The 26,939-nt window shown below is 43.2% G+C and overlaps 1 protein-coding gene across 9 annotated transcripts in view; it reads right to left on the minus strand.

Moving 5' to 3' along the window:
- FOXP1 (forkhead box P1) overlaps positions 1-26,939 on the minus strand; it is a 167,484-nt gene that overhangs the window by 68,003 nt on the left and 72,542 nt on the right. For 6 of the 9 annotated variants that reach the window (XM_081820709.1, XM_081820700.1, XM_081820683.1 and 3 more), the window contains 4 exons: positions 25,094-25,231; positions 23,969-24,058; positions 18,426-18,579; positions 12,883-13,087 (listed from right to left, as the gene is read on the minus strand). In XM_081820709.1, the coding sequence (XP_081676835.1) occupies positions 12,883-13,087; positions 18,426-18,579; positions 23,969-24,058; positions 25,094-25,231 (587 nt within the window). The remainder of the gene's footprint in view (positions 1-12,882; positions 13,088-18,425; positions 18,580-23,968; positions 24,059-25,093; positions 25,232-26,939) is intronic. The other 3 variants (XM_081820708.1, XM_081820691.1, XM_081820742.1) reach the window with 1 other exon arrangement.

Here is a 26,939-nt window from a genome sequence, read left to right on the forward strand (position 1 = left end):
GGTTCCCAGACGCCAGGAGTATGTGCCCCAGCAGGACAATGGAGCAGAGAATGAGACCTTTGAGAATCTGAGAGCAACTGATCAGAAACAGCGAGCAGGCGATGACAAAAGCAAAATGCCTGTGTGTGCATGGTGATGAGTGGAGGAATAAATAAAAGGAAAAAAACAACAACAGGAAAAGGCAGAAGTCCAGCTTTTGTTTCTTATGCCACTAAGGGCTATCCTGAGTTTACGAGAGTCTACCACTGGCAGCATTAACACCGGGATCTCGTTAAGAAAACAGAATGCTTTCCAAAGAGTGGCTGTGAGCAACTGTGTCAATACAGACACAGTGACCACTAATCCAAAAATTATTAACACCATTAGGCAGGCATTCTTACTATGTCAACGCAAGCGTGTTTGCACTGGTGACTCACGAGGTCTATGTGGAACGTGTTCATATGCTAGAGGCACCAACGGTACCCAAGAAAACGAAAGAACATAAATAAAAGTTCAATACTAATTCTTCTTAGTCCTTCCTCCAGAATACTCTATGGAAGCCAGCACAATGATACTCCAGAACCAGAAGAATCACGTAAGTGAAGTGTGAGGACCAGACACACAAGCAGGAGATGAGGGGACGAGTGACGTAAGGATACAAATCGGCTGAGAACCATTAGGCTCTTGCATTATGTTTCCTTAGAATGATCCCGTACGTTACGGAATTATTGTTACTTCTCTACAGGACACGACGCTTCATTAATGTTCACCGGATTAAACTCTTCCTCTACCTTTAGTTGTGCAGGTTTTAAGTAAACACTGAACTTGTGATAAGCATTGTTCTGGGTTCCTAGATCAGAGTCTCTAAGTTGGGATTCCTAAGAAGACCCATGGGTGAGTGGTAAGATAATATTATAGTTTCTGTACGCATGTGTTAAGATAATAGGACTTCGGTAAGAACATACACATGTGTATGTATATATCTTTCTCACCCTTAGCCTCTAATTTTTATAATATAGGTAATATATCAGACACATATATACTTGGTTAAAATCACACTTAGTAGGGATACATATTCAAAATCTATAATAATGATAGAGTGAATAAGCAAATACAATCGGAGGTCACTGGCTGTTCTCTTCCTCACTGAAAGAGTTGTACCCAATTCTCCACTGGGAGAGAAAGAGAACTGAACAGATGGCTGGGACATAAAATGCTGTAATATCTGATCTGGGCCTTACAGTATCAGTAGGAGCTCAACGGCTACAAGGAAGAGAATGAGAGCAAGCAGATGGCCGAAGCACAAAAAGCATCTTCAGGCATTAAAAAAAAAAAAAAAAAATAGAAAAACAAACAAGAGTGCTTACAAATAACTTAAAGGCTGATATTAAGAAATAAAAAAAAAATTCTGTTCCATAATATAGTTTATATTGGGTCATAGTCTTAAGAATTTTTCTCTTTCTCCACATCGCTTCTCTGTCACTTTGAATGGTAGCAGGGGAAGAAGGCCACAGCATAAGGATGGCACAGAACAGTGGCTCTCAAAGTATGGCCCCCGGGAACTTAGCGGAGATGTAGGTGCTTCGGCCCTACCCCAAGTTACTGAATCAGAAGTACTAGGACTGGGGTCTGGCAGTTCGCAGGTCAGCCAGTCCTCCAAATGATTCTGATGCAAGCTCACGGTTGAGGAGTACTCTTATGCGAAACCCAGCTCTTCTCCCGTGTTTGGAGCATCTGTACGTATCAACAAGACTAACCAGGTGCTCCTACAGCATCTGTGGCCAAGGGTAGCAAATTTAGAACTACTCCCAATGGGTTCTTAATCTTCACTATTCCCTTAGTTCACCTTCTTCTGCACATTTCAGCTAGTCTCTGCAATGAAATTTTGCACCTGTCATACCAGGCTGGTTATGTTGGTTGATCGGGAGGCAGTAATCAACACGACACAGGGAGCAATCAACAAGAGACAGGGACCCTTCCTTCATGGAGCTCACTGTATTCAAAAATTTCACGGGCTGCACTTTGGGGGGTGGAAATACATACACTGTGATATTCCACCAGTGCTCATTTTAAACAAATCTGACACTGTGTCACATTTTGTATATATTCATATCACTGCATTTATTACACTGTGTTGCAAACGTCTCCTTCCCTGTATGTCTCTCTGATTAGACTGTGAGCTCCTTAAGGGGCAGAACTAGGTTGTGGTCCTCTATTAAGCCCCTGAACCTATGTAGTTAGTATATAATAAATACCCGACAAATGCTGTTTGAATGAATAAATGACTTTAACAATAATTAACAGCGCTTGTTAATATTTACTGAGCACCTCCTATGTGCCAGAGCCTGGTATCACGCCCATTTCACAGACGGACAAGTGAGCACACCAATATTAAGTCACTTCAGTGGGCAGCCTGTACTGGAATGCAGGCAGTCCGGCTTCAGAGTCCACACCTATCACCACTAAACACAGCCGCCCCCACACTCAATGAGGTACGGGTCATGGTCCAGCAAAACATGTTCTTTCTGCCCCTGACTCAAGGCCTCTGCTTCTGCTGTATCCTAAGCCTAGAGGGCTGTTCTGTCACTTCTTTCCATCTGTTCAAAGGTCACTTCCTCACAGAGGCTTTGCCAGACTCACTCTTCTCCCTTCCCTGCTTTATTGTTTTGTTCAGAACTTCTTTCTTTTTATTATGTAATTATTTGTTTGTTCTACTTCTACTGTAATGTCAGCTCCATGAGGACAGACTTTGTCAAGCTCACAGCTGCATGCCCTGGAGCCTAGGACACTTGGCACCGGGCTTGGGGTTTGGTAAGTTCTGCTGAACGAATGCATGCACGTTAGTACCGTCCACCGCTCACGAACACATTTTTGTTGAATCCTGGACAACTTCCCATTTATCCTTGTTAAGTTTCTTTTTATTTTTGCCTGTACAATCTTCTAATTTATTCAAACACCACTGGATTATCCCAGCTCTTGGTGTCATTTTTTTTTTCTAATTAAAGTAAACTGCCATTTATTTCTTACACTGATCTTTAACAAAACGAGACTTCTTGTTCTTGTCGTAAATATGACTCATATGGAAAAATGGAGGTTGAATACTGGGGCTCATATGTACAAAAATGTTTCCATCCATAGTTCAGATATAAGAGGTAGAGACCTAGCCATAGATGTCTGTCCAATTCTAAGGTCTATAGTAATACTTTCAGTGGAGTATTAGCCTTTCAGATGTATAACCTAAAATTCCACCAGATGACTCAAAGGCCCCTCTTGAAAGCAAATACCACATCATTTACACAAACACTTTAGGTTTTTCTTTCCTTCTGTCATAATATACCTTCAAACTCAACATTCACAGCCAAGATGTAAAATATACACAAAGAAGAGATCCTTCAAAGATAGATTTCAAAGTATTAAAAACAGGAAGGGAAGACGGGAAGAAGGGAAGGAAGGAAGGAAGGAAGGAAGGAAGGAAGGAAGGAAGGAAGGAAGTCAACCTGCCATTAGTCTGACTTCCTTGAAGACTATAAAAGGAATGAAATTTGAACGTCATAAAAGTACGTCTGTTTGTTTAGGGAAGTCTTACAGGTAGTATAAATATCATCAGCTACAGTTGCTATGGGGTCTGTTTGTTTACCAAACAAGAATACAAATAGTTATACAAAAGTGGAACAACATTTAGGTATATAAATGGAGAATGCTTTGCCTTCTGGTAAATTTCCCAAAGTGCCTTTTAAAGCGTTCCTATTTTCACCTTACTTGCTGGGAAATCTCTGTTTCCTTGGTTCTCCCTTTTCAGTTCTAACGCCTCCAGGGAATGTTTTACTCCCAGATTTCTGAGTCTGATAATCATTTTCTTTTCCTTTTCCCCTTTTTCATCTTAAGACGTAAAACCAAAACCACTAGCCCGACCATCCAAACTGTACAATGAAAACCGTCTTCACAATGTAAAATGCATTAAAAAAAAAAAAAAAAAAAAGACAACAGAAGCCACAGAGTTTATAGAAGCATTCCAGTACAGGCACGCATTCTTGAAGGTGAGTTAATCCATGAACCACCACCCAGAAAAGTTTGTGTGTGTGTGTGCGTGTGTGTGTGTCTCTTAACCGACTTTCTATAAACCAGGTATGTTTCACGGACCTGAATTAGACCTGCGGAGCTAACCATCTGTTTTGGAAAATGAAGGGGGTGGGGGGTGGGGAGAGGAGACGAGAGGGAAGGAAACTGGCAAATATATATATATATATATATATATATTCTTCTGGAATATCTTAGTCAAGGGTGTGTGTGGTGAGGAGGCATGTTGTCACTCAGATCTACTGTAAGACAAACAGTACCACGGAAGCTGCTGGGAGTGGAAGCCTTCCCTTCACACTACATTGACCACAGTACCCACCAGGCACAGCCCCGACGCCTTTCTGTGAATGGTGCAGATTGCCATATGGACGGAGACACTGAACAAGCTGTACAACACTGGGCGACACGTGCCCGGGGGATTGTCCCATATTACTGCCACCTGGGCTGTGGTAATTGTGCTCTGTCTGTGCAGAGGCACCGAAGAGCCCATCAGGATGTGATTTTTGAGTACAAACAAAAAGGAAAATTACAGTTAAGAGAATTCTCTGGCTAGCCTATCTGCTGCTCAATTCCCGAAATAGTTTCCCAAAGGAACGGTTATCTTCTTTATTCACACAGGCAGAAATGACAAGCTGGAACACATATTAACAATTTCCCTTTGTGAGCGTCCGCTATTGTTTTAATGAGGAGAATATACTTTATAATATACTTAGGCCCTGGCTGATTACAAAGGGGGGGTAGCACACAGCCGCTCAGGACAGCCGTACACGTGTAACACGCTCATTTGCATCACCCAGGCGAGCCAGGCGCTGGGGCGCCACCAGCTCAACAGATCTTGAAAAAGAACGTGACTTTCCTTTAAGCCTCCTGCGTAGGTTCCCCATTCCTGTGGCCCCGTCACTGGCTGAAAACGGTGAGATTCCTACTTGTCATTGAGAGGAGAGGAGAACAGAAGAACCCTAGGACTTTTCCAAGCCATGAGGCCTGGCTTCCCTTTCCACTTTTGGATGGATCCAGAGCCCACCAGGAAGTCCTTCTGTTCACGAATCCAAGTTGTAGAGTGTGCGTTTCAGCAACACTTTCACAGGGTGAGGGGTGAAACCCAGTATGAGGGACGATGCTGTCAGAGCTCCCCCCAGATTGGTCCTCACGGTTCTGCTGCCGTACATCTTCCTTCACACCCTTGGCGTAAGATCAATGTTAAGAAAGCTAATGTGTATTTGGGAGGAAGGGCCACAGGCCCTACCACACAAGGGTAAACACATGTAAAATGGCTGGGTGCCAACAGAGGGATCTGGTGAAAAAAAACAACAACAAACCCTATTAGCGGGAGCCACTCCTCAGAAAAGAATGTCTATCCTACATGATGAGAGAAGGTGGGGGCTCAGATATTATTTTGCGGGGGAAACCGGGCACATTAGACATGAAATAGCCCATGATCGAGATTCATATTGTATGATATCCCAAGAAAAAAAATAAAACCAACCCAATTTAGGAGAAACTTCTAAAAAGAATGTATCTCCCTAGACCAATGATACCATTTTATTGGAAAGCATGTGTCGTTTAAAAACAATAAAGAGAAAAAGATTTATAGAGTCTAATGATGGTGTGTTATGGTAAAAGGCACTTTATTGAGATAAGATACAACAGCCGTTAGAGAATAATGGCTGAGTTTTTTTTTTCTTTTAATCACCATATAGAGGGAACAGTCAAGAAAATCCATAAACCTATCTCTCATGGCATGCCAATATTTTAAAGATTTTTCTCCCTCCCCCCACCCTGCGTATGAATGACAGGACATGATACTCCACCGTGCCATGCCACCCTGAGAAAACCTTTCTTCCCCGCTTCCAAGACCCAGAAGCAACTGGTGTTTAGCCATGAGACAAACGGACTGCGCCTCTTCCAGGCATGATGGTCACAAAATACCCAGCAGCACGTCTGTGCTACAAAATGTCGACTAGACCCTGGTGTTTCTTTCTGATCGAGGCAGAAATGTTCCTGCCCTCCATAGGCTACTGTCCATACTTATAGACAAGGGACAGCTGTCGCTGCCAAGAGGCTGCTTTGGGGCTCATAAGCACCTGTATTTCAGGCCTCGGCAACTGGCTACATCTAAGTCCCTTTCGGGTCGCTTACAATACCTGACTGGCCATGCCCAGCCTGTTCTTTACATTCTCCACTGCTAGGCACCTGATGCACCTCCCTGCAAAAAGATGAGGCAAGGTAGGAGAACAGCCAGCTGTGAACCTCTGGAGCCTCTCTCCAATTATGGCTCAACAGACAGGTCAGGCCCCAGGTTCCCACCCTTGAAGGTTATGGCCTCATCCTGATCTCTAAGCTTTACCCCCTGGAGACTATCATCCAGGAGTCTGGGGTAAAGCCAAGGTGGTTCTGATGAAGAGCACACTTGGGAACCACCAGACTCGAACAGTCATTACAAGGACTTGAGGGTCCGAGATACTCTGGTTCTAGTCCCTGCCTGGTCCCTAACTAGCTATGTGGCTTGTGCAAATTATAAAATTGTTCTGGGCCCTCAAACACCATCTGTACAAAGAAGACATTGTACCCCATAGGGCTACAGTTAGGATTAAGTGGGAAAATCAGTATCAAGGCTTATGTCGAATCCTTCACACCATGTGTTCTGCACAAAGTAATAGTTCAATAAATATTAGCTGCATTATCATCACCATCCTACGTCAGGTACTGATTCCTTCCAGCCATACTACCTCTACTCTGTAGGCTCACACAAGAAGGGCAAGCCATGAGCTTTGTGGACTAAGTAAAATGTCTGGGATGACAATCAAATTTTAGGGGGAAAACTCTGCCCTTTCCAAGACTGCCAAAACCCAGGTGAACTGAACAGGCCACTAGCATTGCTCCTCAAACCTGAGAAAGCCCTGGGGACCCTGATTCAGCAGGTCTGGGGTAGGACCAAAGACCCTGAATTTCTAACAAGCTCCTCCCAGGTAATGCCAAAGTCACTGTCCTGAAGCCATTGAGTAGCAAGAATATAGGGCATATGTGACAAATACAAATTCCTGCACCCCATCTTAGGCCAGTATAATCCAATTCTTCGTGAGAGAGGGCTAGGAAGCTGCATATTTTAACAAATACCTGTGAGAATATCATCAGGAAATCTGAGAAACACTGCTCTTATAGCTAAGATCAGGAGTTGGCAAATTATTTTCTGTAAATGGCCAGACAGTAAATATTTTAGTCATTGTGGGCCATATGGTTTCTGGTGCAAGTGCTTAAGCCAGCCATTGTAGCATGAAAGCAGCTATTCAACAGACAATGCATAAATGATCATTGCTGTGTTCCAATAAAACTTTATTTACAAAATGAGCAGTGGGCCAGATCTAGCTGGTAGGCTGTAATTTGCTGACTTGTGTTAAAGATCAATTGCCTTAGCACATACTAGCAGAAGTAGCAGTAACAATTCTGAAGACAATTTGGGACAATTTGGCTGCAGGTTCTCCAGAACACTCTAATGGGAAATAAAGATTGGGGATGGCTCATTTGTTCAAGCACTTCAAATAAAGAGAGATACAGAAGAAAGCATCTGAGTTTCAAAGACAAAACAAAAACAGCTGAAATGAGGAAGAGCTGTTCAGAGTAATGTGACCTAGAGCTTACTGCGTACATTTCTGGCTCAACAGGCCTGAAATATGAATATGAAAACATGTAACAGTTAAAGGCACGTACCACTGGAATGGTTCTGAAAGCAAACTTCTAGAATTTTAGCAAGTCAACCAAGAGCACCAATATTTACTCATCAACACAGAATTTAGTACAAGGGAAAAAAAAAAAAAGAAAGAAAGAAAGAAAGAAAGAAAATGAAACGCCAGGCTTGTCTACGTTTCAGAGTTCCTTGCCTTCGGAAAGTAGTGGGGCGGGAAACACAAATGTTATTGTTATGTAGTCAAATACATGGCAATATGTCAAGAGGCCACAAATCAAAAACAGAGACTGTGAATCAAGTGAGAATGTCTGAAAGTACGCTAGCCAAGCAAAAACCTTCAGGAGTCATTCGCAGGCAGCTGCTCACTGGGGGGGGGACACGACACGGGACACGACGACGCAGGCAATCGGAATACCCGGGGCTGTGTCAGCAAAGTCGCAGAAGGCAGGAAGAAACACTGGAAGTGGACAGAGCGCAGGTTAGACCTCGCAGGGCAGGGGCCTGATGTGGGCCACCCTGATTCTCGGAACAGGAGGGCAGCCTCTAGGGGACAGCAGGCTGAGCAACGGACACCGACCAATGGACCCTGACCAACGGACCGCCATGATCCTTCCAGAGTTCGAAGAAGCCTCTTCCACCAGACGCTTAAGGAAGTCTTGAAATGCACATTTAGAAGGGCTTTGAATCTGAGACATGCTCAAGTTCGCAAACATCTACTCATGGTGGCTGAACTGAAAGCAAAAAGCTGGGAAGGGTCAGAGAAGAGGAGTCTCTTTCATATGGACTACGGAGGACAGGCAAAGTAGGATAAAGACCAGAGGAGGTGTTCAATGTGGAAGCGTGAGATCTAGGAGGCTAGAAGGGAGAGAGGGAGGCTTGTCTGGCATTTGCCTGTGTGTAAAGCCGGCTTGGGGTTCATTTTTGTTCTTTATGTGCTGTTTCAGACTATAAGTGATGTACCTTCTGCAAATCCTACCCGCCCCCCTTCCTTCTTGGAAGGCCCAATACCACTATCCACCTTAAAAGAGGGAAGTCTGCTATTTTCCTTTAAAATGTGCTGATGTGCACACAGTAGGTGAAATAAATGCATGTTTTGTTGGATTTAAATTAAACTTTATTTTAGGAACACTGCTTTCAATTTATCTTAATTAAATAATCACCTCTAGGCCGAATGAAAACTCTAAGTGCTGTCTTACAAAGTTAAGAGACAAGTTTGCATTTGGATCTTGGACACGCACTAACCAGTTCTGTGACCATAGGTCAGTTCTTTAGTCTCTATGACTCAATTTCCTTGTCTGTAAAATGGGTATAATAACCCGTACTGCTTCCCGGCGGTCACGAGGATAAAATGAGACATCACTCCAAAAACAAGAGTGTAGCCAGTGCTTGGCACAGAGAAAGAACTGAGGACGTGTGAGCTCCCTTCCCTTTCCCTAGTGCACCATAATATAATCGGATATTTAGAATTTTAATTCAGGCAATTACTTAAGTAGTAATTGCTATTTGTATTTACATAGCTGCTTTGATCCAAGAAGCTCAAAAGGCTTTACTAAATTAAGCATTTTAATAAATGTTTCATTTGCATTCCGTTGATTTTGTTTACCCACACCAAAACTTGGAATTTCCTAAAGCAAGAGAGTCAGACAAGTGAAAGGGAACAAGAGGATAGCTTCGTGTTCACAGGTAACCCAGGTCTCAGTTTTATCACGGCTCCCTGGGTCCTGGGGAATAAAATGGCAGTGGGAGACGAGAACATGCCTGCTTCCCCTTTAGCTTCTGCCCGCTGAACTTCACCTTTGCCACGCTTCTCTCAGGCACTGGCAACCGAGGTATGTTCATTGCACCAATGAATTTATATATAATCAGCACAATAAACATTATTAAATTGCCGGACGAAAATCAAAGCACGACACCCGGCGCCAGTACTGAATTCTAATGATGCTGAATGGCCGTGACTGCACAGGGACAGGATCTTAACAAGCCTTGATTTGAGCGTTGGCATCCGCCTCACAAATCACATGGGCCGTTCCTCTCGTAATAGTGCTGAATACTGATAAATGTCTCTACCCTGCGCAACAGGGAAGTGGGTTTCTATTGGCAATCTTTACCGAAGTGTGTTCTTTCCCTTCTCTACACTCAAGGGTTTACCCTGAATGATTTAATTATAATTTTCCTTGTGTAAGACAAATTAAAGAGGAGAGTAGGAGTGTCGTGCCAAGCACATTATTTATCTCCTTAACAGATTGCAGCTCACCAAACCCCAGAGCTGCTGCTACAGCGCAGCTCACAGGAGCCTGCAAAGCGCATGGGGGCAAGAGTGGGGGAGCGGGCAGTTTCCAAACGCACAGAAACATGCAGCCTAGGTGAGACTGGGAGACCTCTCGCTACTTTAAAAACACAAAAACTCTTAGGATACTGCCTTTTGCCAACACAGCTTCACACGGAGCATTCCTGAATCCTTTGAGGAAGAATTCGTAAGCTGTTCACCTAAGATTGAGTTTGAAGGGCTAGATTATTATTCAGTGTGGCAGAGGCTCTGGCTTGTTCAGATACTGCTCTGGGAGAACGGAGCGAGGGAAGGAACAGGACACGGAAATCAACGGTGAGTCTGCAGTTATGTATTTCACAAATGCACTGGTGAGTAAGGGACGAAACTTCTCCAAGGGACCCCTGTGACAAACGTCAAGTCAGTGAGAACATTTTTATAGTGATCGCTTTTTTACCGTTTTTCCACTACTTACACAGGGTATCACATTGATGATTTCAAAATAAATCCTAAGGTAAAACCAGATAGAACCTCATTATAAGTATCTGTATGTACACAAAGCTTGCTACCCAGTAAGTGAATTTTTAATGATCAGTTCTCTAAGTTTCTCACTTTTGAATTATCTTTAACCTAAGGTGCTCATTTGTCTTGTTCACTACATTCAGCTAAAACAGGCTAACCAGAATTTTCTTTTAATTCAGCCACAACTAGGAACCTACCCGGTACTATAAACTGAGAGATCCAAGATATTAAGGAGTGGCATATAATTTCATAGCTGCTGCTTCTTTGCATATGTAACTGGAAAATTCAGCCTGTTTTTACAGCCAGATTACAGCTCAGTAGAACCCAAATTCTTCTCTGATCCATATTCTAATTTCGGCACGTAGTATAATGATTAAGCCTCACTGGTGTGCGGATCATAAAAACAATTCAAACAAACTTATTCTCCTGGAATGAGACTGTTAGATCCCTTTACTTTCAAATACACCTTAAGACATGAAAAGGGCTATTCTTCTCCCACCTGCCTCATTGCTAATCTGTCACCTGACTGCAGATACAGACCCTTTTATGATGAAACCGAGCACAGCGCATCTAAACAAGAAGAGTTTTCTGTGTCATAGGAAATCTGTGCAGGCTCCACAATGGCCGGCAAGATGGCAACAAATACCTGAAGTGCATCGGTCGGCATTTTTCAGTGGATGGCCTGTTCTGCCTATGGATCAAGAGGTAATTCAATCACTCCACGGTAAATGGACAGCATCAACCTTAGACACCAAAAGCAAGGAGAGCAAAGGACAACAACCTAGAACCTTTTCTTTAAAGCTCTCTAAGGTTCAGTATTATTTTTTAATTACAGAGACACTGTCAGAGGTGATAAAGCAGAGCAAAGACTGGCTTCCAGACATACAAAGCTATCCTCACTGGGAACAACAGAAGCTACATTTGGCCCAATGGCTCCACACAGATTCTTACTGTCCACCATTCTATCCTTCGAATTCTTCTGAACAGGAAATTTAAAACATCTTTTACTTCGCCAATGTCTGCCACAGAAGTTCCAAAATCATCTTAAAAGGATAGCTGCAAGTTTTGGTTAAAACATCTATTATCCTCACCTCTCAGAACCTCTCACGTTCTTACGCTTGCCCGGGACACACGCCCACACAGGCAGAGATATTCAGAGAGCATTTTCTGTGGTTATGGATCTTGAAACGGATAAAATGTTGCTGGTAGAAAGATACACATCTAATTAAACCCGTGGGCTTCTTAATCCTCAATAGTTCAAGAAAGGTATGAAATTATACTTGTAATTGCTCAAGTGAAAAATATCATTAAAAAAACTTTCACTGAGTCATTTTATTAAAAAACAAAATATAGAATTTGTTTTTCCTGCTGGAAGTGACATTTACTATCACACATTACTTTGAAAGTTTCTTTTCTTCTGTGTGGGGAAGCTGTGCATATGAAATAGATGGGAAACCGTTTAAAAATAGTACATTGAAAATAAAAGTTTTTAATTTTAGGAGCATTATATATATATACACTCCACTTCTGAAAAGCATTCAACAGTAGTATTAATGCTTCTGGGGTGTGAGGATCCAATAACATGAATTAACAGCTTCATTTTCTTAGAACTGTCTGCTAACATGATGTATTCTGGATATCTCAAACAGACTCGGCTTCGGCTAACATTCAAGCAAAGCTGAGGGCAATTACAGTACATAAAGTCTTAACTTCCAAAGAGGAATACAGCGACCGAGACAGCACTGCATTCCTCCTCGGGAGTTAAGACTTTATTTTTTAAATTTGTGTGTATAGACGTGGATCGTGTACGCACATACAAAGACCCCTTCCCACCTCCCACCCTTCCAAACTTCACTGAGCACTGACCAGGAAAAAGGCCATGTTCTTTGGAGGCACAACGATGCAAAAGATAGTCTCCCTGCCTTCAAGGAGGGCAGTACGTAGTGGCTAAGCTCTCTACCTTTTCTTGAAGTGTGATTCAGAATTGCCAATACCAGACTCTACTACTCCTCAGAAGGTGTTTAGAGCCCAGGCGTTTGGCTTGCATGGAGTGAGCACTGGGCATGAAGAGTAAGCCTGGACCCCTTGAAATCCAACCTATCCAGTGAGAAACTAACTCTGCCTGGGTTCTTAGGCGTAGGTTAGATCTGCATAAGTGCTAATTCCATGTTGAAAAGGTGAAAATAATTAGAAGCTTCACACCCAAACCATATTGAACACATTCTTAAGTAATTATATGCACATTCAAGTTACATGGATCCAATTAGGGATCTCTGAGATATGGCGGAGCAAGGCCACCCACCCCTTCCACATTCAAGACCGTTCCAGACGCATCTCAGTGGCTCATTCCTACCTTTCCCTTTTGGGAGTGTGGACTGAGAGCTGTCCATTGGTAGAGGCATGTGGGTTCATTATTAAGGAGGTCTTGGAAGGTGCAGAGGAGGAGACACATGTCGTGGTCAGATCCAAACTGCTGTGATTGCTGCCTGTGGTTTCTTCTGCAGAATGAGCACTTGTCACTTCTTTCCAGAGCTGCTGCAGTTCTGTTGGAATCATGCCTGAAACAAACAAATTGGATAATTAAATCAATTAACAGCTAATTCCGTCCTCTTCAAACAGTAATTAAATCAAAGAGTCAGTAAACAAAGCCTAGTGTTAGGGGTTTTTTTTTTTGGTGTGTGCGTTTTTTTCCCCTCCCAACTAAGGCAAATACGGTAGTAACAACCGTGTCCTCCCACCGAACAGCCAGCCGAGTTGTAGTGCCCTCATCACACATAAAAGACCTCCGTGGAAAGGATTCAAAACACAGTTACTCTGCAAAGACAGTATGCCTCCATCCAAACTGTTGTTTCTAGATTTTTGAAAAGGAGTAGATAGATGTTATTGTATTTTTAGACACAAAGAAGGGCTCGAAATAAATTTGTTCAACTATACTATTATGACAACACAAACCACAAAATGAATAATTTTTGTGCTTAAGTTGTAAATGATGACAAATAGCTTTGTTATTAAATATAGTTTTTATTAATCACTTTTAGACATAAATTATGAATTCGTATCGTCTTCCTGAAATGCTTTTCAACTTTTAACATTCAAATTGATTATACTATGATTATTTCATTAACACACCTATCTTCCTCATTAATTTTGGTTTCTAGTACCACATGCTTAATTGATGGATGTGTCTACTGAAAAACTGTGTAACTTTTTTTTTTTAACAAGTAACACTATTATTACTGTCATTTCTTAGATCAATGCTAATGAACCATTGCAGAATAAAATGCAAACGTAAAATAAACTTGCGAGTGATAAAGTTCTCTTGTTTCTTAAGGGGGTCAAAATGGACATGGGTCTTAAGGAGGAAGGGTCAAACCTGTATTTTCCCCCAGAGGAGATACAATCAGTATGTCAATCTCACTACTACGGCCTCATAACCTTAATTTTGGAGGCATGCCTCTACAGCCCAAGCTTCCCAGAACCCACCTCAGTGCATCTGCTGGCGCACGCATGCACAGAAGAAAAAGATTCTAAATAGCAGCTAACAACAACAAACAACAACAGTTCCTTCAAAAGGACAGCTAAAAGAAATCGTCAGCCCTGTGTGTGTGTGCAGCATAAGGCAATTCCACATGAGAACTGGATGTCTGGACTGCAGTTCATTGTTTCAGTCAACTGTAACACAGCTATCCTAGAAAGCCTGCCATTTTCTGACTACATAGCAGCACCCGAACAGGCGTGTTTCTTACCAAACCTAAGCTATTGAATTAAAAAAGAAGGCTGTGTGCATTATATTCATTTGAAACACATAATAAAAAATGCCAAGGTCTAAATTTAATTTATTTTTGTCATTTAGAATACAATGGATAGATAATCATCTCAACGTGATCAGCCAAACATCTTTACTTTGCTAAACTGTTAAAGATTTTAATTATGCTAGCATTGGAGAGCACTGGTCTAATGAGGCGATGGACTCCAGAGAATCCGAGTGGTTAAGAACTGTGAAATGAGTCTGATAGGATTTTTTTATATTCACCGTGGATCGTTTGCATATCAAAGAGGAGTAAATTATTGCACAGCAGACCAATAACCTTCCCCGCCTTTCTGAGAGGAGCGTTAACAAAAACAGTTGGGTCTCTCCTAACGGTTCTCAACGAAAATGTTCAAATGCTCAAGTATTTGCAATTAATATATATTATAAAAGGAGGCTTCAAATGATACATTAAGTGGTCAGATATTCTTAGGACGCATCCTCGACAGCCAAGTCGGTTTTCTTCTCCCTTCATAAAAATCAAATGCCAATTATATTTTGATGGATTTTGTCCCAAATGAGCATTTAGTTATTAGGCATATTCAATTATTACTTGTCCCCTGAAATTAAGCCTCAGAGGCAAATTAAACAAAGGGAAAGGTCACTCCACAATCCCGTGTCCGGTTCTGCTGCATCTGGGCTATTATTTTCCAACACCTTCCGAAGTGACATGTGGGATGTGTGTGCAGCTAACCGGCCTGCCCTGATGTCCGCACACCAACAACTACCTGTGAACGTGGCTGACCCTCCAACCACTGTTTACTCAAATGAAACAATAGTGAATAGGCTTGTCTGTTGATGATAGCATATTGATATAAAGCCACACAAGTCAACACCTATTTTTATTTTCTAGGGAGTAAATACACATGAAAAGAACAAGCCTCCCACTTTTCAACTCAAACTAATTGATTTCTGGGTCAGCTGCATGGGAAGTGAAAAAAATGGAAGAACACGGTTTCTAACAACTGTGTTAACACTTTCCCTCCAAGAAAAGCGGAACTTTGGAGCTGTTTTAGAAATGAGCTATTTATCCAGCAAATAAAGACAAAGGCAAATGTCTGGTTACACTTGTTACACCTAGAGTACATTAATGTTACTCTGCTCTCCTTTTCTTCCAGGGGGCTGGCCAATCAGTTTCATCCCTCACAAGAGGAAATGGTAAATAAAACAGTAACTCGCTGACAACAGGCGCACTTTTGGGTCAAATTTCACTGTGATAATTACGTTTGAGAACATTCTCATCAGACTTACAGAGAGCAGTCAAATCATTCTCCTCCATCAATGATACACCTTGTTAGCAATGTTAAACTATTACTTCACTGCATACTATCTACTGGAGGATGCTATTATTTGACAGCCATGGTCTCGTGATAGAATTAAGACAGATAAAAGGCAGGCTAGTCACTCATCAGACTAAATGGATAGCAAATTTCCAAAAAGCATCACGTATTTCCTCCAATATGGTAGACAGGAATAACAGTACCAGGTTATGTTTAATCTAATTCATTAACAGGTATATATATATATATATATCTCGAGCATGTAATCTCTAGTTCATATTTTCAAAATTAAGAGGTCAGGATGATATTGAACGTCAGGGGGTCAGCATCCTCAAGAGACCAGGGAGAAAAGCGTATGTGCTAATTACATAAAACAGAGAAGACCCTGCAGTACTCTTTTAACAACAACAAAAATGTCCCTCCATTTCATACCATAAAGCCTTCAGGAAAGGAAAAAAAAAAGGCCTTCGAAATATTACTTTCTATCTTTTCATACTTTCACATTTCTACACGTTTGAGGTGACTTAGCCAAGGCCATGAGCAGGTACGTCAAAGAATCGCGACGACGGTGTCACGAAATGGCCATTACCGTTAACACCTAGCCCCTGTGCCTTGCTACGTTCCTTTTTCCAGGACAACCGACCCCTTCATTATAAAAGAAAATGCAGACACTGGCTTAAAAAATGTATGTCGTGGGGACAGTTGACAGATTACTGCTCATGGAACTCAATTTTACAACCCCAGGTATCACTGGCTCAAAGACAAACAGAGTTGATCAACCTTTTTTTGTCCTTGTACATCCATACCCAGGTGACCATGTTCAAGCAAGCAGAAAGTTGATTTAAACCTCATAATGACATCAGTTTTAAGCCATCATGTCTCTGATAGAAAAAAATTGTGTTGTAGTCCAACATGACTGAGTTCTCGAGCCACTTTGGGCAAGGGGATAGGAGAGACAGAACCAACCTCCGGATCCCACAGAAGATGGCAATGACGGGAGCTCACTTTGCCGCCACAACCTGACTCCCGAAATACCGTATTTACATTTAGGTATCTTGGGCACACATCAGGGCACCCCTCAGATGTTAAATATGCTCCTTCCTAATGTTGCAGGGGCTAATAGTTATAGCAGATTGCTAGGCATATCAATCAATGCCATGACCAGTGAATTACCTACTGGTGTCTCTGATATGTTACTGCAGAGATTACACTTCATGCATCACCACATTCATTTCTTTCACATTACACATGAGCTTGTCTTGTCACTGCCCAATTGCCCTCTTTTGGACAGCTTAACTGATGTACTATAACAATGAACCTTAGTGAGCAAACTTAATAGTATAGGAGCAGTGGGAAAAGATGAGAGGTTGAAGCCTGAGTCCAATGGGTGTGTCGGAACAGCCTGCGAGGTTTCTAACAATAAACCCGAAGGTGTAATTAATGCACGTTATAACATTTTGCAAGCACAAAAATGCATTAGCCGATGTGTCCTTTCTTCTCCCCTCGTACTGCTCTGTTACCAAATCTTCTATTTTGACAGCCATGGAGATGCTGATTATGTATCCGGTAGGCAAACAGTAATGGCAAAAAGGGGAGGAGGGCCAGGAGGGACATTAGAGGAGAAAGCCCAGCTTCAACACTGAAAACATAAACCAAAACAGAAAACCCCGGAAGAGATCTAAGCTGGGTGTGGCTGACTCAAGAGAAGATTCAAATGTAGACATGCCTCACTGGCTCCACTCGACACTGAAAGTTGCTGAACAAATGAGCATGTCTTAATCACCATGAAGAAGGTACCACATTTCAACCCGCTTCAGAAGGCAACTGAATCCAAGACACCAAAGGCATTAGCTACCAGCCTTTAAGGCCCATACACATACATCCGAGCCTACTGCAACTGTCAAGCCCAAGGGGACTGAAATGTGCTGTGCATGTACAGGACAGGGGAATTGTATTTCAAAACACAGCATGACACTCCCTTCCTTCCATACTTTCCGCATTCTGGCTCTGAATAATCCATGTGCATTCACATTACACATGTCAAAGGGTTGCTTAAACCATGAGGATATCCTAAAACGGTTAGAAATCCTCTTTTGTTTCTGATGTCCAACACCCACTGTAATAACACATCAGTGGCTTTTCAAAAGAAATCTTTAAATCCATGAACTCTTGCTGCTTCTCGAGGAACTCTAGTTTTTGAAGAGCAAGAGGTAGAAGTGCTACCTGTTCTCATGAGTATAGAAGGTGCTCAAAAAAACCAACTGACGAATGCAAACAAGGAATGGAAAAAAAAAAGAAAACCCAACAAAAGAGATTACTCTTAGCATAGAGAATAAACCCGAATTTATCCCGAGAACTGAAAAAGTGCCATTTCAAAAGCATCACTCAGCTTTACAACAGAATGAGTTACAACGATAGAAAATATACCTTACACCGGCTCAACAAAAGCCTTCAAGAAAATTCATCTGGGATTCCAAACGGACAATGCTCGATCGGATTGAAATGGTCCGTAAGTCAAAGTCGCACTGCTTTCCCCTAGCCCAAGAATGTGCCAGGGTGGGATTCCTCTGCTACTGCGCAGCATCAGACCACCCCGTAGGTCTTCACTTTGGCATCCATGAACAAGCCCTTCGGCTTCTACGAAGCTCCCTCCTCAGGACCTCATCCAGCCTTGCCTCTGAAGTTGGTATGTGCTTGTTCTGGATGGACCATGTCCTTACTGACGGGCTGGGGTATACCACCAGACAGCCCGCCGCCTCGGCCCCGCCGTCTGGGCGGGGCGGCACCTGCCGCGTCACGGACGCTTACCTTGAGCGAGCGGCTGGAGGGGAAGGGCAGGCTGCCCTGGCTGAATGGTAAGAAGGCCTTGGCGCTGTAAAGACAGGAGGTGCTGCTGTTGCAGCTGCTGCATCTGGAGGAGTTGCTGCTGAAAGGCCAGCTGCTGGGTGGCCACCTGCGGCTGCTGCAAGAAATCAGGGAGAGAGAAAATGAGCCGGCCACTTCCCGAGCAAGGTTCGGAGGACGGACGTTTCAAAACACGCCGCCGCCGTCAGACACCGACGATGGCGGCTGGGGTCTAGTGGAGGGCTTGGTTGTCAGGGCTGGTGTGACAGGGACAGGACACAGAGCATCTGAAGAGCAGGGGGGGGGTGGGTGTGGAGGGGGGCTGCGTGTACCCCCCCCTCTGCTGCCGGTGGCACAGAAAAATAACTCGCCCATCAAGTCAGCTTTTCCTCCAGTTTGAAAGGCCTGAGTGTTTCTGGTCGAGATGTGACCGTCCAGACTTTGAAATGTTTAATGATTCACGCCACAGAGAAGGCAGGCACCATTCCGGTCTGGAGGGATTTGAACCCTGAACCTCGGAGAGTACGGAAGAGCCAGCCGCCTTCCTCTTGCCTGCACCAGGAGCTTTTAAACTACTCTGTTTATCACTCCCGACATAAATAAATGAGACAAAATCAGACCTTTGAAGAAGAAAAACTTCATCTAATATTGTTAATTAGCCATGACAAACGATGAAATAACACTGTAAATCTTTCATAGAAACAGCCACTAGATTTTAATTACATACATTCATAATTTAGCAAACAACATCGTACTCGACTGTTGAGTGTTTAATGTGAAGGACACTTTAAGCTTCAGATGCCTTAACTTGGCTTTAGTTTCAGAAACCCCCAGGTCGGGCTCCCCTGTCCTGCTTCCCCACCCGCTTTGTTCTTGAAAAGAAGGGGCTTTACGGTATGATAAATATCTTTTTGTTGATTGGACAATGACAGGAGGAAAACTTTTGTTGTGTAAAACATCAATACATCATTCCTGTGTTTAGCAGGCCTCGCTCCAGCCAAAAAAAATTAATGTAGATTTCCTCAGTAATTATCTGAGTGATAGAAAGATAATACAGTGCAGTAGTACAATAAATAGAAGGAAATTATCTAATATCCTTAATCTGCTAGGAATCAAATCGAGGTGGAGGTCTTAGCCACATTATGGCTAACAATTACGAAAGGAGAATTAACCCTTCCCAAACTGTAGCCAAAAAAAAAAAAAAAAGATTCTTTAAGAAAAAAAAAAAAAGATCCGTTTTCCTAATTCTGAGTATCATTCAAAACATCAGGAAGACTTCTGCAACTAAAAGGGACCGTACAACCCTTTCAGAGCTTCTAATAACTATACTTTACAAACAACTGCATTCACTTAACCTAACACATGACCTTGATCTGATACATCCATAAAATGGTATGTGTATCAAGACCTTCTGATGCCAAGTTCAAAGGAAGAGAAAAATGGTGGTTTCCTTTCGGTCTCCGTGCAGTTTATTTTACAGTAAAAACCATCATTCTCCTATTAGCAACCAATTTCAGACTTACTACCATGCCACTGAGAAAGTTAATTGAGTTTCACTCCAAAAAACAAATTCTATACCACTAACAACAAAAATTTAAATAAATTTAAATGGAAAGCCAGTGTTTTCATTTTACGAACAGCATGCATAAAATGATCCAATTGTTTTCACCCCTTCCCATGTTATCACATTAATGTAAAACCCAGTGATAGTTATATTCATGTCAAAATGATTTTTTTACTTCTTCAACAGATATTAATTCATGACACTTAAAAAAAAGAAGAAGAAGAAGAAGGAAGGAAGAGAAAAAAACAACCTGGATACAATAAAAGATCGGGGAACCAGCTCTTCTTGAAGTAGAAAAGAATGGAGAGGGGGTGCTGGAGTTTGGGGAGGGTGTTTCCTGTCTTACTGTAAATGAAATGTTTAAAAATTTTGTATTTATATAAAATGACTGATGGCTTTTCTGTTGTCTCTGCGGCCATCCCTAGGAAAAGCTCATGAAAGCTGTCCACGTTTGAAAAGCCAGGATATAAAAGTATACAAGGCCCATTGTCCAAAGAAAGAATTTAAAAGCAACACTGGTTGCCAAACTGTGCTCCCCACCCAGTTACCAAACACAGGATACGAGCCCGTTTGTTTACTTCTCACAATTGAATGCATACAAAAAAGGTCTCCGCGCAGTCCCCTGGACAGGTCAGTAGTCAGTGTTAAAATGCTAAAATGCCCTGATAAACCTTCCATTTCAGATCCCCTCCCTAGAGCTGCAGTCAAAGGTCTGTTTTCCTTTCTTCGGCTCCTCCCTGCTGCCTAACATAAACTGTCATAACTACCCGGACAAACGGCCCTCTTAAAACAATCAACTGAGCCTACCTCACCCGCACAGGATGGGACCTTTTTCTGTAGCTCGACCGAAAATTAATTCTGCCTTCAATTTTCCACACCCGTTCTGTCAAATATTAACGGGCAGTCACTTCACTAGCTGTATGGGGCTACAGAAGATCTATCTCCTACAGAAGGTCTTAGGGCCAACTCAATGGGGAGCCTAACTTTCTCAAGGAAACATCTCGAGGCAACTTTAGAAAAAAGTTGAGTGAAGGTACATTGTTCTGGCTGAGGATCAAGTGTCTTACTGCAGAGGTAATTAGAACAGGGAAAAGGGTGGTGGCGGCGGGGGTGGGGGGGCTGACGATTCAAAATTATGAGCCACTAATGACTGGGGATTCAGTAAATTAATATACTTGTTCCATCTGTCAACATCCAAGTTCAAACCTTGTTAAAATCAGAACCACCAGTCCACATCGTGAAATTGCTACCATGTGACTCTATTTCACTGTAGCACGAAAGGACCACCACCTGCATGATAATTTCAGGAGCCTACCCCCTTACCTCAGGAAAATAAGGATCTCTTAATCACTGTTACACAAGCTCTCAGCCAAATCCACCGGCACGGTGAACATACAGCGGGATCCAAGGGGACCTGCCCGCCGGTCTGCCTACCCCTCAGGATGGGAAGGCAAACCTACCTCTTCTATCCCCTTTGCCTTGGAAGTGGATGACAGAACGTGACCACAGCAAACCTCGAGTCCTAGAGATAGATGCTGAAAGGCTGCCATAAATAATGTCCCGCCTTCTCCTGGTTCAGATACAAAGTACTCCCTTCCCAAACTCAGGCACCACCATCATCAAGATGCCCCCTTTCTGACAGCAGCAGTTTGGGAGAGTTAACTTTTATCCTTCCTTCTGCTGTGTAACTCTCCCCTTCACATTTCTTTATCTGCCCTCTGAGCTCATCTGAACTTTCATGTTCTCTCAGCGTGCAGACGTGCATTCCAAACTCTGTCTAACAGACCAAATAAGAGGTTAATAAGAAGTGGCAACAGAAAGAAAAAACACAATCCCTGGTAACTGATAAGAATGACAGTGGCAGCCCTTTTTTGTTTGTCTTCAAATATAGAGTTAAAGATCTTTAAAAAACTAAATTTTGATGCCTTTGAAAAGAAAGAAGCACAAAATAACAACAGGGGGTTATTGCCTGTGAGCCACAGGGGAGAAACTCCATAATTCTTATTCTCCCTTTTGAAGGCTGTTAGAAATCTGATTCAACAAAGCAACAGCAGAAGGGGAAACCTCTTGAGGCTGTAACCATTTCCTGTGATCATGCATAATGTGCTTCAAAAGTGGGTTTTTACCAATTCTGTTGATCAATTGCACCTCCTTCATATCCCTTCTTTTTTCTGCTGTGTTTACATCTGATGTGACTCAATGACAAGCACTGTCTGAGACTGTGAAACAGGCCTGTCATGTTGATTTATGGGCGCATCAAACCACAACTTGTCCAAACTGAAGCTCGCAGTTCATTAATTAGAGAGTTGTGACTTTGAAGTCAGCTTTCAGACTGTGGTTTTTAACATTTGGCTTAATTTATATGCTCTTGAATGTGGATCTCTAAGGAAAAAACTGAAATTCCCTTCTTGTCTTTGAACTTCTTTTGACCGCACAATAATCATTTCTTTGTCCAGAGTGATGCCTGCAATCCCAGAGTCATTAACGCGCATTGAACTGCCACTGATGAGTAAGCCCTACTGAATTAGAAAAACAGCCAGCAAAACAAAGCTGAGAGCCTTCTGCACAGTGATATCTCACAATTACATGCCTTCCCTCCCTGTGCCATTTCCATTTTAATTACTGTTAGTCCTTTAGATTTACATTTTAGACACTTTTTAATCTGTTCCCTTTTTTATTATAGCAGCCCCCAGTAGCGCGCCACTGTACTTAAGGGTTGTGTCAGCATTTTCATGAAAGCACCTCCTCCCCGTCACCCCCAAACTGCCCCGACTCTGCAGGGGTTGCCATCCAGGCTGCTGAACAGGACTCCAGGGCAAACAGCTGGCAGGGCATGGATAAAGCACCCAGTTTCTGCTGAGGAAGGAGCCGGCCGGGGCCGTTCCCAGCATGGAACGTGAGCGCGGCCCGCCATCCACGCTCACGTGAGGGACAGGGCTGTGGAGAGTCGTCGAGCGAGGCTCCTTCCAAACCAACGCAAGTGGCCGCCTGCTTGGGGCCAGCGAGGAGGCCGTGCAAGGGGGCTGGGAGCTGTTTTCCAAACTACAAACTGTGGCATTCCGAGGAGAACACTCACATGAAAAGTGTTCCAGTCCACGGTAAAAAGGTGAGGAGCTAAGTGACATCGGGGAACTCTGAAATCAGGAGGAAGATGGCATGATAATGCCCACACGCACACGGACGCTCCCCCAACGGCCTGGTCTTCGCTGACATGGAACCGTACGGGACGTGAGACGCGGACACCTCCCCTGGGAAGGCCTTCCCACGTCCGGAGCTAACACGGTCACCGAACTGGGTGGTGGGGCCTGGCGCCACAACTGTGTGCTCTTACAAAGTGCTGGGCCCACGGAAGCCATCGTGCCACACTGGTTTTTGTCAGGGACACACAAATCATCCAAGCTCAGAGGAGTCTTCCCTGCAAGTGGCACCATCTCACGCCTGCCTTGAGCAATTACCAAACGTGTCTAACTTGCGAGAAAAAGTGAACACAGAGATAGGAGAGACCATTTCTTGGTCGAACTTTTCTGTTTGTCCAACCTCACAAGAGCGGATCCTTCCAAAGGGAAGGGCCATCCCCACGCCCCCAAGCTGTCTGAGCTGGAGAAAATCTCAAGCCCGGGTCCAAGTACACTTGTGCTAGCAGCAGGTGCACCTCGGCCCACCGTTCAGCCCGCCCGCGGGAGGAGCCCTGACGGTCTGGCCCACCATCCCGCTTCCTGGTGCTCCCCAAGGGGACACCTGCAGCGCTGCTCCCAAAGAGGTGGCAGCCACGAAACGGAACCCAGAAAAATCTCAGAGAACAACAGGACGATCACTCTTGGTCTGAGAGCTGCGAACCGATAGCTCAGTTGTGCAATCATTTAAGAGATGAATGACAGTTTAATAGCCATTAGACAGTCCTCTGGGATCTGTGGTTTGAAAGTAAAATATGTATTGTTGGTACCTCTTTAGGCTGTTTTCCAGCATGTTGTTGTTGTAAAAGTTGAAGCTGCAACTGTTCCTGTTGTTTTTTATAAAACTCTTGAAGCTGCTGCTACAAAGGAAAGAGAGGACAGTAAGTAACAGAGGGTACCGCCAGCCCACTGTCCCGATGTGGTGCCACACACAACTGCGATTTGAAAAATAGCATCCTTTTATCTGGAATGGCCTGACCTTTAGTTTGAAACTCGACAATAAATTTCAGCGCGCCCTGACTATTCTTGGCATTATTGTTTGAAAACTAATCTCCAAAATGACCTGATGAAAAACATACCATTTTCTACACAAACTAATTAAAATAAGGCAAGGGATGACCTTTGATTGGACAACAAAGCCCCAGTGCCCTTGCTGAGAGAGTCTAGTGAATCTCTACCCTGGAAAGCATGCCTACTCTCGGAAGGATGGGGCTGGGCAGGGTGGTGGGGTGTTCAGCGTCTGCATCAACAGAATGGGCAGCTCGCTCAGCCTCTGGTCCCCACCGCCTCACCCTGGCAACTTCTGTCACTCTAGTTCTGAATCGCATCTCTTTGGTTTGGGGGTCCGGGAAGTCTGAATGTGAGGTCCCTGTGGCACATGGCAGCCAGAAGTTCATTTCTGCATCAGCATACATGAAAGAAGGAAAGTGAACTCTGCACCTTAAAAGTAACCAACTCCGGGATGTCTCTTGATGTTTAAAAGAAAAATTCTGTGAGCCTCTGAGTTGAAATGGGGACTTCAAGAGCTGTCACATTTAAACCTGCTCCTAACGTGCTCCCCATTTTGCTTTGATTCACACCATTTCGAGGCCTCTGGGCTTACCAAATAAAAGAGTGTAAAGCCACATAAGCCTAAAAGATCTTATATCTACCAAGTCCAATTACAGCCCTAATCTCAGTCCATCGGGTACTCTCCAGGCCCGAACCCTAGTCGCTTTGGCAGGGGTCCCTCTGCTTCCTGGGATGCAAAGGACATCGATTATTTCAGGGGCCCGCTCGGTGTCCTGCCCCAGCCACCCTGCTCTGCTTTTTCTACAATGGGCAAAGGAGCGGATCAGGCGCAGGGAATGGCGAATGGAGTCACCGGCCCTGGGAGGAGGAGGATGGACGGTTACCTGTTGGAGCATGAGGGCCTGCTGTTGCTGGAGGAGGACCTGGAGCTGCTGAGGGCTCAGCACTTGTTGCTGGAGGATCTGCTGCATTTGCTGGGGAGTGATAACTTGAGGTGTCATCATAGCCACTGACACGGGAACCTAGAACGTTAATGAAGGATAAATAGGAAGCCAGGAAATCGCATGCACGCAGCACTCAGCCTTCTGGGGTCATCGGCAGACGGTCACGAGCCTGCTCCAAGAACTGACCAGTTCCCCACGCACAGTGTCTTTATCCAGAGCGGATGCAGCAACAAATCCTATTTCATCTCTTACGGAGTTTATGTGAAATAAAAGAAAAACAAAAGAAGACCTCGCAGCAATGACAGGTGCCCAGACAGCCTTGCAGGCACACAAGGAGTAAAGACTTAACAAATGCTATCTGGAGATAGGTGGGGATGATCTCGATTTCTTACGAAGCACGAGTTTTCGGTGGCCATCAGCGCTAGGAAGTTTAAGGCAAACTTGAATTGTGTTTTAGGGAACAAGGCAAATGGGAACCAGTACCTTCTCGGCAGGAGCTACTCTGATCCACTTCCTCTGTGGACAGTGATTTTTTAAGGACAATCAATGAATGCTTGGTCTTGTGGGTGACTGAACCCTGGGCGCACCTTGCGAACTTCAATGCAGACCTTTCCCAAGATGCCTTTTACCCTTCCTTATTCACCCAGCACACAGATGTCTCCATTCTTTCATATTACGTGTGATACCATTAAAAGCTGCTTTCCATGACATTTCAGTGACAAACAGCTACAGTGATGAACTTGATAGCATTTCATATTTGCAACTGTTAACACGTTTCTGCACGGGCATCTTTGCAAGGAACCTGCACTACTGTATCTGAAAGGATGATGTCTTGTTCAGATAAAACACTGACATTAAAATGACAGGCTGTCTTGGCCAAGGTTACACAAATTGTATTCAAGCGGATACCTAATGACAATGCTATGAATTCTGCAAGCTTTCTAGAATGTAATTTAGCTATTCAAAATAATCACTGCACTTGTGTTTAATTTGCAGACTACATGAGAACCATTTTGTCAGTCCCCGTAATACAAGAAGACTATTTCATGAAAAATCGCCCCCACCAAATAAAAAGATAAGGAAAGGAAAAAAAAAAACAATGAAAGAAAAGACAAAACCTGTATGTCTTCTAACAGTAATATTTAAGCATCTTACTTTTCTTTGGTTTCTAATCAAACATGTGACAGCAAGAAGCTAGAAGCAGTAAAGGATATACTTTGTTAAAAAGGATCTCCTGTCATCTCATGTATTACAATAAAAGGTAATAACATGTTTTGCACTTTGCCTGTGTGCCACTTAAAAAAAAAAAATCTGGCAGACAATAGCTGATCAGAAGATAAAAGAATTAAAAAATCTTTCAGGGGAGCAGTAAGCAAAAGGGAGAAATGCAGTATTAATTTTATGTAATATAATGTCTTAATATGCAGTTTATCTTGACTTTTTCACATGATTTGTCCTGTCATTTGCATAGCGAGCTCTCATTCCTAATTTCACAGTCATTATGCACTGATGTCCCGATTTCTCAGCATCACTAATTTTGATGAACTAAAAATGGTTCCTGAAGGTCAGATTCATGTACAGTGAACATCCTCCACTGTTGTTGTGGGCATGTCTTGTGTGGGGGGATGTTTATGTGCAAGTTTCGCATTGTTTGGAAAACACCGGCTAGAACATTTGAGAAATTTCATTAACCTAACTCTGGAAGGTCATCAATGAATTCTTCCTATTGCAGTGGCCTTTTAAGTGTAGATGTAGATACACTGTAATTTAAAACAGATGGGCATGT

Source organism: Leptonychotes weddellii, chromosome 1 (assembly GCF_054177405.1).
Source record: "Leptonychotes weddellii isolate Sample4059 chromosome 1, ASM5417740v2, whole genome shotgun sequence".
NCBI classification, from domain to species: Eukaryota; Metazoa; Chordata; class Mammalia; order Carnivora; family Phocidae; genus Leptonychotes; species Leptonychotes weddellii.